This window comes from Vigna unguiculata, chromosome 5 (assembly GCF_037176805.1).
Source record: "Vigna unguiculata cultivar grain cowpea cultivar isolate G323 ecotype 2 chromosome 5, ASM3717680v1, whole genome shotgun sequence".
In the NCBI taxonomy this organism is placed as follows: Eukaryota; Viridiplantae; Streptophyta; class Magnoliopsida; order Fabales; family Fabaceae; genus Vigna; species Vigna unguiculata.
Window position 1 is genome coordinate 25,332,274 of NC_140796.1, and position 18,464 is coordinate 25,350,737.

Sequence of the window (18,464 nt, forward strand, 5' to 3'; positions counted from 1 at the left end):
GAAGAAGATGATGGATTGATTCAAAACAAAAAGGAAATGGAAACACTACAAAAAAATTACTATTTAGTGGGAGTTAATTTATGGAGGTTATAAAAATCCTCCACAAAATAATAATATTTAAAATGGTTGTATTAAGTTGTCAAAGTGTTAAGATTAGTGGAGATTTTAATTGTTTTTTGAAGAGTTTTATGACCTCCGTAAATTTCTACACCTTTAACTCCCCTAATTTTGTAACCTTTCCCTCTAGAGTTTTACATTCTCGCTCTCAAGGGTTTTCCACACATTTCCAAACCCACATTTTCGTTTTTCTTCAGAATGCTCCATCAAGCTCGATTTGGATTCATCAAACCAGCGTTCATCTTCTCATCTCTGTCCAAGGTTTTACACTCACTCTCCTCATGCATTTTTTCCCAAATTTTCAAACATTAGCATTTTCGTTTTTGTTCAGAAAGCTCCGTCTTCAAATTGGCGTTCTGAAAGCTCGTTCTGGAAGTTCAATTTTGATCCATCAAACCGGCGTTCATCTTCGTCCTCGCTCGTCCACCAGTGCTTGTCCTCTCCGTCATCGATCAGTGCTCGTTGGTCGTTGCTCGTCTCTCAGTGATCGTCTCTTAGTGAGTGTGGGTTTGACCCTAATTTTTTAACCCTCTTTGATATGCAGAGAGATGTTTAGAGCATTTTTTAACCCTAATTTTTTATAAATTTTTTGCTATCGGAGAAGTTATTGTTGTCTTTTGGGTGTGCTTTGTTTTGGAAGAAAAAAATCACTTCTACTTGAACATTCATCAGTTTAACAATCATCTTCTTACATTGGAATGACACAAGCTGATATATTCAATCGACAATATACTGGTTGGAATACAAGTGCTCTGCAGGTTTTGGAAAAATTGTTTCCCAAGGTATTCATCTTCACAACGCTTTTTGTTCAATACAAAAATCTCCCCTTTGTTCGTTGTATTTAGAAAATTGCTTTGATATGATTGGAAGATGATTATGATATTTAATAATGCTAAATTTAGAACAGTGAAGTTTTGAATTATAACAATTGGTAGCAAGTACTATGTGACTACTCTTATCCTTACTAAGACTCTGTTAACTTGCATTCCTCTTCAAAAGGCTAGGGTAAATACTATTAATTGTCCCTTTTTAAGAATTTATAATCGTTAGTTTGATTAACTTATTAGCTCACTTGATCAAAAGAAGTTTTAGCTAATGTGCTTCTAATGTTTATAGATTGAATTCACTGCATTGTCTTTAAAGGTTTAGTTTAACCCAATTTGTAATCTGTCTATGAAAATGTGTTAAATGTGTTAACTCAATTCACTGCATTGAATTCACTGCGTGTATGTGGAAGGGTATATAGTGATTTGTTAAAGTGTTTATGGTCTCTGGAATTGGTGTAATAGAATTTTACTTGAATAAGTGCATGAGCAGTTTGACTAAAAAAGGTTTGGTTTTACTCCATGGCATACCTAAAGGGTGTAATGTTTCTTGTGATAGTATATCTAATAAGAGTGTTTTTCAGAATAACTGGTAGGAAAAACTTGCATTCAAAGCATTTATTTAAGTGTCTTTATCGATATTTATTATTGGTTGAATCATTAAAGTTTATTGTAATGTATTTATCAGTACAATTTTGAAGTAGCAAAACATCCAAACTCATAATTTTGGACATTGATGTATGCAATCATTGATGGAAAAAGTTCATGCTTTGATAATCATGGACATACACATAGCTATTTCAAATGTATATTTAAAAGTTAATTGAATCACTTTGAAGTTGTAAGTTTGGTTTGTGAATAATAGTAAGAATTGTTCCTGTAATTTCTTAAGTGTGAATAAGGTGTTGTCTCATGTGCTGATATCTTGCCCATTGCTTCTCGTAATTCTGTTGTCTTGGTGAGTTTATAATAATAGTCTAAGGAACAACACTATTTTACACTATTATTCAACTATGTTATAGATATCATGCTAACTCAATATCTATTTGTTATGTGATTTGTATGGTGCAACTTGAGGGCCATTTTGGAAAGTGAAGGTTGGGAAAAGGATTCTAGAACAACAAATTTCACTACTACCAACACTGGTGTTATTCCACCTTCTACTTTCTACTAAAGACACGGTTGCCTTATCTAGTATTTTTTTTCTTGCTCTAGTATGTTAGTTTCTCCACCCTTCCTCTTCTGGAGAGACACATTCTCCTAATTCAATTCATTTCAGGATGTGATATTTATAAACAACTACATGCATTGAAGGTAAAAGTCTTTTTTCCTATAACTTAAAAGTCATGTCATGTAAATAATGATGCAATTAAGCATTAAGAAAGAGACATGTAACCTACGGAGAATCATTCATGATCTTTCAATGACCCAATACTTTATACTATCCATATTTAAACTATATTTTTGCATGTATTTTAATAGAGAAAAAACCACTACAGCTGCTACCATATTATATTAGATAGTAGGATGGTATATACTTTTAAACTCGTATGTAAAGGTTTTACTGTTGAAAAGTTTAAAGTTTAATAAGCTTTACTTAAGGAGATGTTATAATATATTAAAATTCCAAACAATATTCTGTTTATATCTTATAGTAATCTGGAATATGTTGGATTATCTTTTAGGATTACTTTCAATATTTTCTAATATTTCAAGATTTACTACTTTCTTTAATTATGATTATATCTTTAATTATGATTATATCTTATATAGCCAAGGGTTTACTGTTGGAAAGTTTAAAGTTTAATAAGCTTTAATTATTTCAAAATTTCTTTTTTAGGATTGTAGAAGGCTTCCCGGTTTCTCCCCATCTAAGGTATTGGATTCTGGTGTTGGGATTGGTTCAACTTTCTGGTATTATATTCTTGAACTTTGTTATGGTGAATGTTGTATAAAAAAATTTAGTTATTTATATCAAGAAGTGTCGTTATTTTTTTTTTGGTTATATGTATGTATTTGAATTCCATTTTTGCAGATCGTCAAGTGGGATCCATTGCTTCACTGGGTGGAGACAAAATTTGGCTTTAAGCCTATTGTCCATTATCTACGAATTATGTGCATAGATAATAACTATAATGACTTTGGAGGAAAGAAACAATATTTGAGTGGGCACAGAGTGACTAATTTATTTGAATCATGTAGATGCCTTGATGAGTTGAGGTTGTACTAAAGAATTAATATACTTAAGTTGAAATTTCATAGGCTTTAGATTGTTACCATCCCACAAGAGTTCTTTCTCCAAGTCTTTTATCTATAGGTCTCATTCCTGTTATTAGCTGTAGTAGAACCACCCCAAAGGAATACACATATGTTTTAACTGACACTTTGCCAAATTCTGCATATTTTGGTGTCATCTCCACCCACTATAGTTTTAAGATACTGGAACCAACCACCTGGGGTTAAAAAGAGATTGAGCATTTAATATATCTCCTTTATTTTACTTTTCTTCATTTGGCAAAGGGATGATTATGCTCTTTCTATTTTTGTTAATATTTGGTATTAAGTAAGCTTCCGTTGCCATTGAATCAATTTGACAGATTCCTTTTACATCTACTCATAGTTAGGATAATTTCTTTTAATGGTTTGAAGGGAATCAGTTTTTCACATCTAGTAAATTTTGTATTAGCATATTTTAGTATGAAATGTTGTTCCATGCAGGTTAACAATGCAGGAATTGGTGGAGTTGTAATTAAGACAGTGATTTAATCAGTACAGTAATCCTGAATCGTGGGGTAAGACTCTACTCGTGTTGTGAAATCTAATTAATAGATATGGAAAGTTGTCTAAAAGGGGCCTAAAGTTTGAAACTTTTCATGACCATTTGAAATTCTAGATCCCATCCCATGTCAAATATTGAAATAGTAAAAGCAGAGCTTATAAAGGCTTGTGAAATTCTCATATCATGAACTTGCATTTGTTGTTAAGCCCAACACAGTTAAGGAATTATGAAAGCATTTTCACAATAGTTAAGTTTTTTGGAATTGGCTCTTCTTTTGGAATGTTATTGAGTGGTCCTTTTTTCTTGTTATTATCAAAACGTTCAATAGATCTTTTGGATGTATGAAGAACTTGAGTAGTTATGTGTTATTAGAAGATTTGTAAACAGAAACTGAATTACCATGTTTTTAGGTGGTACCAGATGAGCAAGAAACAAAGACAGTGACTCAAACATACGAGTTAGCTAAAGAATGCTTGCAAATAAATTACTATGGCACTAAAATAACTGTAGAATCACTCATGCCCCTCCTCCAATTATCTGATTCACCAACAATTGTGAATCTATCGTCCTTTATTGGGCAGTTAGAGGTAGGCACCAATTTCTTGTGCCAATAAATTCTTTTCCTATTTTTTTGGATAAACTCCATCTAATTGTGCCAATAACTTCCTCTCTTTTGAATACTTAATTAATAGCCAATCCATATGTTATGCAATCTAACCTTGAGTTTATTCAAAACTTTCCTATAACAGATATTAGTTTATTATTGCATCTCGTTTCCTTTAATTTTCTTAAGGTCTTGTTGTTTAATCATGTCAAATTCAGAGTTTCCCTAAGGAATCATGGGCAAGAGGAGTGTTGAGTGATGTTGATAACCTAACAGAAGAGAAAGTGGATGAAATAGTGAAGAAGTTTCTAAGTGATTTCAAAGAAGGTTCATTAGAGAGTAAAGGGTGGCCTAGGTATCTAGGTGCCTATATAGTGTCAAAAACAGCTCTTTGCTAAACAACCTGGTGGGACACATCTGGCATTCCTCAGTTCTTGTTCCATATCATGGATGGTTGGTCCCTAGCATCTCTTTTCTTGTTCATTTGCCCTTCTATTGAAAGTTCTTTAAGATTTTATAGCATGCCCATTTCCACTACAAGAAAATTGTTGATTATAACTTCTTCTAATAGTTGCCTAACAACCAAAGTTGGTTTTAGAGTTGTTAACCGAAATTAAAAAAGTGAAGATGTTTCTGACACATGTTTTGGGCTTGGTGAAACAATTTTAGTGCTGACAACTTTAGATTATCAAACTGAAATTAGTGACAGTATTAAAACATCTAAAATTAACAAAGTTAGTTGAACACTGATAGCAGAAAGTATTAAAAAAGTTAAGTTTAAGGATCTAAGTTCAAGGTTGTTTAAAAATTACAGGGTTGGGGGACGTAAGTTATTGTGGAGGTTGCAACATCAGGTTAGGAAATATGTACTCGGCTAATATATATATATAACTAAGAACACGTAAAACTAAGAACACGTAAGACTAACTAGTTTTATGAACACGTAAGACTAACTAGTTTTATAAATTAGACATTCCTAGGGTCAATTTTCTATACCTTATAATAAACTTGAAATTAATAATTTAGATGTTTGAGCTTTTGGATGTTTTAAAGCACTAAAAAATTGTATTTTATGATGTTGAGAAAAGTTGGAAAGGAGAAAGAATTGGTGAAAGAAAAGATTCAAAAGTGTGATGTAAAAATTAGATTAGTTGTAACAGGACACTTGTGGCCTTGTTTTTAGAGGTGATTTGTTATTGGTAAGTACTAGAGAGAAACACAAGGGAAAGAGTGAATGATCCAAAACATGTTTGGTGGAACTAACATTAAAATAATGATGGAAGCAAACTACACCAAAATGGGGCTCTGCTAAAATATAGTGAAAAGAGAGGGATTTCATAATTAAGATGCCACACTAGCTTTAGTTAATTACTGTTAACTGGTGGTGATATTTGTTAGTATGATTATTTTTTTCTGATCATAGGTTGTACTATATAAAGCTGAATTCTATACTAATGATGGTGGAAACCTTTTGGAGCAAATTAAAATTGCTTCTTAAATAGGTTGCCTAACATAGTTTCTGTATTGGTGGTGGACTCTGCAGACTCCGCAGACTGTGAATTGACTCATCACCTAATCTCAACTAACATCCTAAATTTCCCTTTAGAGCATATTCTGTAATCTGTATTCAATTCTTTGTCATTATGCATTGGGCATTGGCCTTTCAGTTACTTCTTCAAATAATTTCAAATATTGCTAATTCTTGGGACAGTTATGTTGGTTTGGATTGGTTTGGTTAGATGAAAAGTTTGGACATTTGATGTTTTACTAGCTGGTTGGTGGTAATCTTTTTTTATTAACTGGTAGTAGCATAAATTTCAGTTATGGGTTCTTGATAGAAAATTGCACTAATCTCCCATACTTTGTATCTAGAACCATTTGTAATGCTTTGTAAATAAAAGTAAGGTAGATGTATGAAATTCATTTGTCTAAATAATCAGGACTTCCATGGAGCTTGTCTTAGTTACTTCCTTCAGAATAATTAGTAATATGAAGTTCATGTGATTTTCCTTAGCTTTCTGACGTTTTGAAAATTTATAACACGAAATTTTACATGTTTTCAAAAGACTCTTTTAATATGAAATCTGAAAATTATGTACCTAGGATAAGCCTCATAATTGATTTAAACTAAATTCTGATGCCATGGACTTTTTGGTTGCATGCAGGAGCTTGAAGAGGATGTTTTTGATATTCTTGCCTTATGGGCTACTCTATTTTCTGAGACTCTAGAAAATGAAATTAAGAAAACTGCTGAATTGTTGTCAAGGATTTAGTAAGTACATTTTAACAGTATCCTGTATCTTTGTTGTGATCAAACTTTTATATAATTATCTTTACCTTTTTTTATTAATTGAATTTTTTATCCCTCTTATTTTTATTAGATTCTCTAAAATATAGAGATCAGTAAACTTGTTATCTTATGAGGTAAACCACGATTTTCACAATCATGAATATTGACTAACTTGGACTTGTTAAGTAAATTGTTTTGGTAAAGATGATAATTTTTTTATGTGAATGACCCCTTGACTTGGTTGTCCTTTTTTATTGTTTTAAATGTTTTGCACCTTGTGTTTGTTTTAGGTTGTAAACATTTTGAGCAAATTTCTTTGTCTAATTATCTTTCTTTTTACCATATATTATGTTATTATGATAAAGGAGAAAAATGTGGAAGTATTTACTGCAATTTTTCATTGAACAAAGTAAAGGAAAGGGAGTAGGTATCCGGGATCCAAGTTCTTATATCATTTAAATTTCAAAAAGTTCATGTTGTTTTCTAATTACAAACAAAATATTGTTTTTTTATGAGATTTGAATAATGCAAGAAAAATACAGTAATAAATTCACAAATTAAATAATACAAACGGAACAGGTTAAAAAAAATTTACAGTATAATCCTCAAATTGAGGAGGGTAAAAAATGAAAAATAGAAATTTTGGAATCAAATAGGTTTATGGAAATAGAGGAGGTTTTAAACCTCCATAAAATAATAGTCATGAATAGGAGAGGTTATAACCCTCCATTAAAAAACTTCCACAATATAAACCTGGTACCAGGGGTTATAGAAAACCTCCACAAAAAACTTGTGGGGAACCTAACTGTGGAGGTTTGAAAAACCCTTGCAAATTATTTTGTGGAGGGTAAAAACCCCCGCTAAACAAAATTAAAACCTCCGCAATTTAGCTTTTTTTTTGTAGTGAAAGCACATAAACCATAGAAAACCAAGAACAATTAAAGGAAGAAGAAAACATAAAATGGATAGGAAAGAAGTGGTAAAAATGTGAGAAGCACGCCACTACAAGACTAGGCTAGAAGCCATGGCAACCTTGAAGATGAGTGGATGTGTGCCGCCACTTGTTATGCAAGATAAGGCTTAAAAGTATTCACTCCCTAGGGAGGAAACTCTCACAAATGGTTGAGACACAAGAGTGTTTTTACTTCAAAATGTTCAATCCTTTTACATGTCTAGGAGCACCCCTTATATAGAAGAGTTTAAGGGCCTCTAAGCAAATAAAAGATACCTAAGGATGTCTCTACAAAAATCTAACCCTAGCTTCTAGAAACTAGGTCAAATAAGGTTACAAAAATGAGAGACAAAAGACCTAACTATGGTGTGTGCAAGGCTAATTTCGTTCTAGCATAAAAGGAGACAAAGAATGTGTCTCATATGTCTCCAAAAAGTGGCCAAAGTGTGCTAAAAACAAAGGAGACCAAAGGTACATAGGTACACTTGCTTCATGCCTTTTACTTTATGCTTTATGCCTTTGTTTTACTCTCTCCTCCACATCATTTATGCTCCCCAATCACCATGTGCCACTTAGTATTGCTTTCTTACTCCTAATTAACCTACAAAGCAAATAAACATAGATTAGCATGTTGGCTTAAGTCAAGTCAACTATAGTTAACAAGTCAAACCTAGTCAAAGGTCAACAAGTCAACTAAAGTTTATTCAACTAAGTCAACTTTGGGAATCAAAAATAACAAACACAAATTAAAGGGATGAAGGATTAGTGAACTTCCTTTCTAAACATGCTTAGTCTTCTTAAGCATGTGCCTCCATCCTTGGTTGGGGTCAATCCTTCATTATACCTTGGCTATATCTAGTGACTTTTTGAGCTCAGTTAAGGAGAGACAGTTGTTGGATGCCAGTCTGAATAGAGTTAGGGAACAGTTTGGGTCAGATGAGGCTAGGGACTTTGCCTTGGATGATGATAGCATATTGAGATTTCAAGGTAGGATTTGTGTACCTAATGATACAGAGGTGAAGAAGTTAATCCTTGAGGAAGGACATAAAATTCGTCTTATTCTGCACCCCAGCATGACTAAGATGTACCAGGATCTCAAGGAAACCTTCTGGTGGCAGGGGATGAAGAAAGATGTGGCTCAATTCGTATTAGCCTGTTTAACCTGTCAGAAGGCGAAGGTGGAGCATTAGAGACCCGGTGGGAATCTACAGCCCTTGGAAATACCAGTGTGGAAATGGGATAGCATCTCTATGGATTTTGTGACCTATTGGCCACAAACTTTTAGGGGGCATGATACAATCTGGGTTATAGTGGACCGACTGACCAAGAGTGCTCACTTCTTGGCGATGAACTTGAGAATGCCTATGGCTAGGTTGGCTCAACTGTACATTAGGGAGATAGTGAGGTGGCATGGGGTACCGTCAAGTATTATGTCAGATAGAGATCTGCGGTTCACTTCACGGTTTTGGCAAACACTACAGAGTGCTATGGGTAGCAAGGTCATAATGAGTTCGGCTTATCATCCTCAGAGGGATGGTCAGTCTGAGAGAACGATCCAGTCACTGGAGGATTTGTTGAGGACATGCATATTGGACCAGTTGGGTGCTTAGGATGAGGTACTGCCTTTGATAGAGTTCACCTACAACAACAGTTTTCATGCGAGCATTGGCATGGCGCCATATGAGGCTCTTTATGGCAGGAGGTGTAGGACTCCTCTTTGTTGGTATCAGGATGGAGAAGCGGTGTTGGTTGGACCAGAATTGTTAGACCAAACCACTAAGAAAGTGAGGATGGTGAGAAACAGAATGCAGGCTTCTTAGAGTCGGCCAAAGGCATATGCAGATCGCAAGAGAAGGCCTTCGGAGTTCGCGGCTGGAGATCATGTATTCTTGAGGGTGACCCGAACATCTGGTGTGGAAAGGGCTCTCCGCTCAAAAAAGCTCTCTCCTAAGTTCCTTTGTCCCTATCAGATCACGAGAAGGATTGGGTCGGTGACTTATGAGATAGCTTTACCCTTTCAGTTGGCGAACCTTCATCCGGTATTTCATGTGTCATAGCTGAGGAAGTACGTGTTTGATCAGGCTAATGTACTGGAAGCTAAGGATATACAGATTAGTGAAGACCTCACCGTGGAAGTACCACCCATCGCGTTAGAGGACAACAAAGTTGAGGAACGCCAAGGAAAGACGGTCAGTCTTGTCAAAGTTATTTGGGATCGGAGGACCAGTGACTCTACTTGGGCGTTAGAGGAGGATATGAGGAAATCACACCCCGCATCTTTTTACCTGGTAGACTTTCATTTTCGAGGTCAAAAATTTTGTTGTTGGGGAGAATGTAAGATCCTATATTTTATAATGCCTTTAACAAAAAGGGCTGCCCCAAAATTTGATGGTCCTAAGGGCTGGCCCAAAGGATTAAACTAAATCCTAAGTCCGCCCTAACGATTCCACTCTCATACTTTCACAGAATCAGCCGTCACTCCTACTGTTCCGAGAGAGCTCTGCTAGGGTTCAGCCACCGTTTCGCATCAAGTGAGCTCGAACCAATTTTCCGCTTCTCGTAAATTCCTTCCAACTCATGCTCGTACTCTCTTCTGTGCTTCTTCGTATTTTCCCCAGCTAGGATTCTGTGGTGAGCTTATCTTGTAATCTGCTCCGTTATTTTCCAATTCCTAAGCATACCCCTAGAGTCGTGGTGTCCGTATTTGCGGTTGAGTTCCTATACTAGTGTATTCCAGGTAAGGGAAGCTAGAACCTCCTTGTCTGGTGTGATTGTGACGTGTACCATTTTAGTTTCATGATTTTCGAGTTTGTATACTACCATGGATGCTTGGACTGTCTAGATTTTCCTGTTTGGTATATGTGTATGTGTGATGCAGGCGTGAACAGTGGCGAGCACTGATAATCTCAACTAAGCGAGCTTGCCTCACCTAGGCGAGATGAGCAGAGGCTCGTCCAGGGCTTTCCACGCGAGTTGTCGCTCAAGCGACCAAACCCTCATTTTGAGCGAGCAGATGTCTTTAACAATTGGCGAAAAGGGTCTCGCCTAAGCGAGATTGTGTAGGGGCTACTGTTCTCCTTGTCGAGCTCTCGCCTAGGCGAAGGAGAGCTCGCCTGAGCGAGAGTCCTTCTCGCTTGAGCGAGACCCTCCAGCCTGAGCGAAGAGCTGGGCGAGAATGCGTCGCGAGTTGATTTCCCTTTGTGCTTGGATGTTTAACTTATGCTTGTTTGAGTTATTGAATGATGGCTTAATGGGAATGATTATGCATGATTAGGAGAGGATTGTCTGTGGGGAATTGTGAGCTTCGCATGATCTTTATATGAATTGTACATGAGAGGTTGGATATATATATATATATATATATATATATATATATATATATATATATATATATATATATATATGTGTGTGTGTGTGTGTGTGTGTGTGCGTGTGTGTGTGTGTGTGTGGTCACAAATTTGGCATGAGCAACAATGGACCTTGATGGTTGGTAATCTAGTGGCATGGTATTGGTATGAGAAGAAGCACTTTACGCATGGTTGGGAATAGCGAGTTGGCATTGATTCAACCTGTGATAAATGAGGGTTGGTTCCGGAAGTTGGTATGAGGTTCCTATGCATGATATTTGTATCTATTACTTGGCTGTTTGTATCTGTTTGGTATGGGGTCAGTACATAATTCCTTAAAGTCTTTAGGTGGGACTTTAGGGTCGTGCTTCAGTGGTCGGGACGTAATCCATGGCCCCGGTTAGTGGGTGTCCATGGTGGTGCCAGAGGTGTTAAAGGTCAGGTTGGTGGTTCGATTCCCACTGGCAACAACCCACCCAATATGAATGGACGGAGAAGGGTGATGGGTGGGGGTGCATTGGGTTGTAGTAACCTGACAGCCTCTGGGGCCCGAGGAGGGGTAGCCAGGGATGTTACAAGGATCGCCAACACCTGCATCCCTCGCCACATTGCGAATTTATTACGAGGAAGGGACTTTTCCTTAAGTGCTCTGTCAAATTAGGGACGCTTGGGGCAATATTGTTCGTGTAGAGGGGGACCCTAGATCATGGATTGTTGATGAAAGAATTCCTTACAACCAATGGCTCGCAACAAGGGTTAAGGCAGTCAAGTTTCCATTCAAGTTGATTTCTCTAGACTCGAATGTTGAAAAGAGGTTGTTGAATGCTGAGGTTCAACAAGTGAAGTTGTTGAGGGCAGAACTAGAGAGGACGAAACAGGAAAATATCACGTTGACCAATGACCTTCAAAACATGCAACAAAATTATGCGAACCTCAAACATGATAAGATGGAAAGCGAGTGGGTGCATGAAGAGTTGATAAGAAAGCAAAAACAAGACCTAACATCAGTTAATGCTGAGTTGAGGTGGAAATCCCTGGAGTGCGGTATAATAGAGATATTAGAGCGTGTCAGAAAAGACTTGTGTGATGAATTCAAGAGGGACAAGCAAGAAGCACTGGAAAAGTTGCAAGATATACAGATCAAACTTAATGATGCCGAGCAACGGGTGGAAGAAGCAGTGGCGAAACTAGAGAAAGAATGTTTGCATCATGCAGAATCAGAAAAAAGACATCGAGAATTGATGATTCAGATGAATGAATATGTCGTGGAACAGGGACGAATTACAGAGCACTAGAAGATATGTTTCTCGCAGCTAGCCTCCCTCGCTCATGGAGCCATCAAAAATGTCCCTAAGTTATTAGCTGATGCTGAGTCTGCAATGCCGATTTTTAACCCACCTAAGGGGATTGAAGCTTTCCTCAACCACTACAAGAAACTGATGGCGGAAATGAAGAATTTGATGCTAGGGCTCAAGAAAATTAATCATGACTTCCTGTGTTTCAAACATTGTGGACTTAAATGTTATGGATGTTTTATTGTATGGATCACATTGTTGATTCTGTTTTGTGCTAGTTTCCATTATGCTTGTGACGGTGTTTTCACAACTTTATAATTTCTAACTAGAATTGGTTGCATTATGTCATCTTTTCTCTTTCTTTTCATTTCCTTCTTGTTCTTTCTCTATCCATTTCACTCAATAAAATTCCACTAAAATAAAAGAAAAATACGGCTAAATTTCCAAGACACCCTACAGGACGCGACCCTATCGCAAAATCATGGAAAACCAAGGAGAAACCCAAGAAACGATGAAGGCCGATATCCAACAATTGAAGAGTCAGATGAGTCAAATCTTGGAGGCCTTGAATGCCATGCAAAACCCTGGAGAGACGTGCACACCACAACAACAACACAGGGTTCAGGAAAACCAAAATTGTCCTCCATCTAGCCTCCCTTCAAATTACATTCCACCCCTTGGAGTGGTCTCGAGGAAAGTTTGCATTCAAAATGTTGAAAACAATGTGGTTGATGAAGAAAATAAGCTTGAAGCTGCTACTTTCACATGTTATGGGGAAACAACTCATCCAGATATCGTGAACATAATAGAGCCAAAGCAACACGAGGTGAAGTCTGTCGTTGCACCTGGGGATGTTAAGGACGAAGAGAGTAAATTAGAAATGCTTGAAAAGAGGTTGAAAGCCATAGAAGGGGAAAGGAATTTTACCAAGTCTTGAATTTGAAAATTATAAAAAAAATAAAACATAAAAAATAAAAATAATTAAAGGTACCGCCCTCGGGCGGGCGCGATAGGGTGCTAACACCTTCCATACGCGTAACTGACTCCCGGATCCAAAATCTGGTTTTTTGTAAACTTGTCTTATTTTCATGGTTTTCCATAGTTTTCTAGAATAACTATGGTGGCGACTCCAAATCTCTTTTTCAAACCCGTTTTCTTTTTTGGTTCGTCTTCCCGTCGCGATTCCGGTTTCAACATAATGCAATTAAACTATATGATGATATGCAAAAAATTATAGAAGAATTTAAGAATGAAATAGCAAATTAATAAAAGACTTTGAAACAATTATAATAAAACAGGTGATGATTCATTATTTTCCTCCATTCCACTAGCCTTTGTGTACCCATTTGATAACTGTTCAGTGCTTCATTATTTATCTTTAGTGTGTTTCTATCTGTTGGGCTTTATTGGGCCACTATTCCGAATTTGGGTTAATTTCACATTATTTGGCCTAATTTTCGTTTTTAATTATTTTTAGGTATTTGGGTGAAGCAATTTTGGAGCTTGGACATTAATCTTCATATGAAGAGAGTTGCCAAATCATTTCCACGTCATTTCCACGACATCTAAGTGAATTGGCCAACATTTGAGGCTTAGTAGTGACATTTTTGTAATTTTACACCCAATAGTGGCATTTTTTTTTAAATATGTGAATCTATTTGATGTGACCACGAGATTTTATATCACAACAATGATTTTCGTTCATTTAAAGCTCTAAAATTCTCCTTTGCTCTTGAACTTGCGTTTGAATAATACCCAAGTTAGGGTTTGATATTCTGTTTTTGTGAATCTTGTTTTGAAGGGCTTGTATGCTCCATTTCCATGTCTAGCTAAGCTTTTTGCATTGATTCCTTGACGAAATTGAAATGAAACCATGAGATTGTTTGTTGTTTATGGGTTGTGTTCGGATTTGACTATGTTTCAGGTTGCGTTTTCATGATAAAATACGTTTTTGATGAATGCTTAATCTCAAATTCGTGTTTGTGCACATTAATGGCTTGTATTCATGCTTAATGTTTATGGGTTCTGTCACAGCTTGCTTAAATCTGTGGGTGTTAGCTGCCTGAACTTTGTTGTGCTTAATGACATAATGAATCAATGGTAATTTTCGCTTAGTTGATTAACTTAGGGTTTATGAGAGCAAAATCGAATAGAACAAGTAATTTGGTAATCTGTGATTGATGGACTTTTAGTGGAATCAAGGAATCAATACATTTTGAATTCTGTTCAATTAAGTTTTGCTATTAGATTTTAGTAATTTTGTGTTAGAACTGAATCTGCCAAACCCCCCTGTGTTATAGTGTTGTGTTTGTCTGGAAAATGAAGCTTTGAACAAGAACATTGTTCGTTGGGAGACGACTCTGGTTGGTTACCACATATTGCATTTATCTATTTTAATGTGGTAGGGTATGACCTCTATCAACAGGCCAATTCCACTGCTTTCAATATAAATTCTTCATCGGTTATCTTCATATTATTGTTCATTAACTATTGTTTTTTACATTAAATTAATTAAAGTAAATTCTTAATTAATTTGTCACCGTTCTTACTATTAACCAAAGTAAATTCTCAATCAAAAGTGTACTATACAAGACGAGTTAGAAAGAGAACCATAACAACTCGAGGGGCCTATGACAAGGTCAAAAGATGGAAGAACAAAAATCTTCAAGGTTCATGATGATATACAAAAAGTTGAAAGTCCTTCGAACATGAAGATCTTAGCCTGTAGTTCACTTTTGGAATAAAATTGTGAATCAATTAGTTGCTGGGTGAACCAAATTTTGAGTTGAACTTGTCATTGGGTGACTTTGATTGCTACACAAATCTCGTTGGGCAAATCACCCGTCGGTGGGTGAATGACATGTTTTAAATTTTTGTTTTTATTTTTTAAGTTGGTTGTAAGACCTTTAATGTTGGGCCTATCTTATTTATTCGCATTTTCGGAACTTTGTTCACTTTCAGTCAGATATTGAATTAGTCTTAGTTTTCCATTTGAGATTCAATACGAAAATTATTTATTGTCTCGAAGTTTATTGAAGAAATTGTATTTTTAAAAATTAACATAAAAGGAATATATATATTGAATAACATTTGATTTAACATGTATATTGTATACATATCTTAAAATTCATGATTATATGCCAACTATATTTTGTATTGATGTTCGAGTGCATATTTGATTGTGGTTGATGATCACTTTCGTTTCGTGTACCCTGAAGCCGATGTGAAATGCTAGCAAAATTTCGTGAAATTTAAGATATCTTGTTTAAAATTGATATGTACCAATAAACTAAAAAAAAGTGAATCTTCTTTATTGTGATCAGATCACACCATGAATACTAAAGTGAGGTCATCGTTTATTTAGATTACTGAAATTGTTCACCCAATTTCAATAAATATACGTATGGATCGAGACTGGATTAATTCACCTCGCATCAATGTTGAGTATGAGAGAGGAGTTGAAGAATTTATACAATTTGTGTAATGCAATAAGGGTAAAAGTGGTCATGGAGTGAACTTTAGATGTCCTTATGTCGAATGTTTTAGTGGGAGAAAGTTGAATGCAACCAAAATTAGGGAACACCTTATCTGTTATGGTTTCCTTCTTCATTATACTACATGGACATGATGCAACGAATTAATAGACTTCCCAATTGTCTCCCTAAATGAACATGTTGTCGATTCTACCATGGAACACCGATTGGAAGAAAACCGATAAGAGGATATGATTCATGATGTTGGCACAGAAGATTTTGCCCAAGCATATGTGTATGAAACAACATCTACTAATGTAGAGACTCCTTGTATGTTGGTTCAACTAAGTTCACACGGTTGTCAATGGTGTTAGGGCTAATGAATTTGAAAACGACCAATGGGTGGACCGGTAAGAGTTTCATAGAATTGTTGGTGCTGATGAACGAAATGTTTCCATGTTGAAATTTCTAATGGATATTGAGTATAAAAATATACATGCATGTCCTATGATTGCATATTATATAGGAAAGAATATGAAAGGTTGAAAGAAAATGTCCAAATTGTGGGTTATCATGGTAGCAGCAGAAAAAAATAATGAAGATAATGGAAAGATAAAAAAAGATGGCCTCGCTTTGAAAGTAGCATGATACCTTTCAATTGTACCAGACCTATGTGTTTGTTGGCGAACCCAAAAGACGCTAATAACCTTAATTGGCATGTAGATGAAAGAAGATGTGACAGACTGCTTTGTCATCCAACTGATTCAATGCAATGGAAAAATATTCATCTTCGGTTTGGTTTAGCTACTGATGAAATGAATCCATTTAGCAGTGTAAGTACCAAACATAGTTGTTGACCTGTTATATTATTCATTCCAACTTATCTCCTACACTGTTCATGGAGAGAATGTACATGATGTTGTATGTGATGATATCTTGTTTAGGGAGCTTGAAAATGACATAAATGTCTATCTTGATTCACCAGTTGAAGACTTGAAGTTATTGGGGTTGAAATATATAATGCTTTTGCTTATGAAATTTTCATGATTCATACAATGTTATTTTGCACCATCAATGACTTGCCAGCTTATGGTAATTTGTCAAGGTACAATGTCAAGGGTCATAAAGCATGTTCTATATGTAAATAAAACATTATGGCTCATCAATTGAAACACGGAAGGAAGACATTATATTTGCACTATCAAAGATTTTTAAAATCTAATCATCCTTATCGAAGGTTAAAACAAATCATTTATGAACATCAAGAGAATGACGATGCACCAATTCCATTGATTGACCTTCAAATTCATGAAAAAGTTAATAAAGCACATCATGTCTTGAAAAATGTTAAAGAAATAATTTATAATGAGCCCTTGGAAGAAAAAGTCAATATTCTTTGATCTTCCATATTGGTCGAAGTGAAAGGTTTGACATTGCATAAATGTAATGCATGTAGAGAAGAATATGTGTGATAGCTTAAAATTTAGGGAAAGACAAAAGATAGAGTAAATGCTCATTTGGATTTGGATTTACTTCAAATGAAGATTTGAGAAGACTTAGCACCAAGTGAGGTTGGTAAGCATACATTTTTGCTCTCTCCCCCCCCTCCGCATGTTACACTATGTCCAACAAACAGAAGAAGATAAGTTTTTGCCTTTGTCTAAAGAGTGTCAAGGTACCACAAGGATACTCACGATTGCAACATCTATCACATCTTAATGGAACAATTGTTATCGGTGTCTATTCATGAAATTCTACAAAAAAATGTTAGACAAACTATAACTTATTTGTATTCATTTTTCTCTTCAATTTATAGTAAAGCCATTGATCCTATAAAGTTAGGCGAACTTCAAGGCGAGATTGTTATCATCTTGTGTCAGTTGGAGATGTTTTTTCCTCTATCATTTTTTGACATCATAGTACATTTACTTATTCATTTGGAAAGAGAAATCAAGTTCTATGGACCAGAATCTTCAATGATTGAAAAGAATATTGCTAAAGAAAGTATTGAGTTTTATTCAAAGTACATGACAAAAGAAAATCCAATACGAGTTCCTCCTAGATCATGGTTAAATAGGTGTTTTATAAGTAAGTGCTTATGAGGTGTAAATCTAGTAACCAAAGATCACGAAGAACTATTGCAATCACATATATGCATACTGAATAATACAAATGTGGTAATCCCTTAATTATCTACGCATAAAGCCATTTTGAAAGAGAATAACCCGAGACAATAAGAGAAATGACAGTTGATGGAGCATAATAGAACATTCGTGCCTTGGTTTAAAGTTGAGGTTTTGAAAGATTCAAAATCTTCTAAGACTTTGATGTGGCTAGCAAATGGATTAAGGTTTGATGTCCTATGTTGTACAAGATAGGAAATTAGTAATTGCACATTCTATACAAAGTCTTTGGATGATAAAAGCACAATACAAAATAGTGGAGTCAGTATTGAGCTAAGTTGTTACAATTTTCCACATCCAAAGATCAAAATCGTGATGGTATAGTAAAAGAGATATGAAAGGTTGATTATACTATGTTTACTATTTCAATGTTCAAATGTAAATGGGTTGACAATAAGAGTGTTGTCAGAATGGATGAGTCAGGTATAACTCTAGTTCATTTTCAGAAGGTGGGTTATCGGGACAAGCCCTTTATCATGGCACAATAAAAATCTCAAGCTTTTTTTAAGTAAAAGATCGTGCATATGAACATCTGTTTGTTGTTCTTCATGGCCAAAAATAAATTAATGTTAATGAAGAGAATTTGAGTAACTTTATACA

At 35.5% G+C, this 18,464-nt stretch overlaps 1 protein-coding gene across 50 annotated transcripts; it reads left to right on the forward strand.

The window, feature by feature from the left end:
• The first annotated feature begins 201 nt into the window (after positions 1-201).
• On the forward strand, positions 202-13,960 carry LOC114167000 (uncharacterized). Of its 50 annotated transcripts, none has more exons than XM_085672896.1 (8): positions 202-378; positions 449-620; positions 790-899; positions 2,782-2,817; positions 2,977-3,733; positions 4,131-4,307; positions 4,543-4,777; positions 6,490-6,674. In XM_085672896.1, the coding sequence occupies exons 3-5, from the start codon at positions 816-818 to the stop codon at positions 3,169-3,171; spliced, it is 315 nt and encodes a 104-aa protein (XP_085529022.1). In that variant the 5' UTR covers positions 202-378; positions 449-620; positions 790-815; the 3' UTR covers positions 3,172-3,733; positions 4,131-4,307; positions 4,543-4,777; positions 6,490-6,674. The 50 variants fall into 50 exon arrangements, 4 of the variants coding, with proteins under 4 accessions (XP_085529022.1, XP_085529023.1, XP_085529020.1 ...); XM_085672897.1 differs by having other exon boundaries at positions 449-614; XM_085672894.1 differs by having other exon boundaries at positions 203-378; positions 449-614; positions 722-899.
• The last annotated feature ends 4,504 nt before the right edge of the window (positions 13,961-18,464 follow it).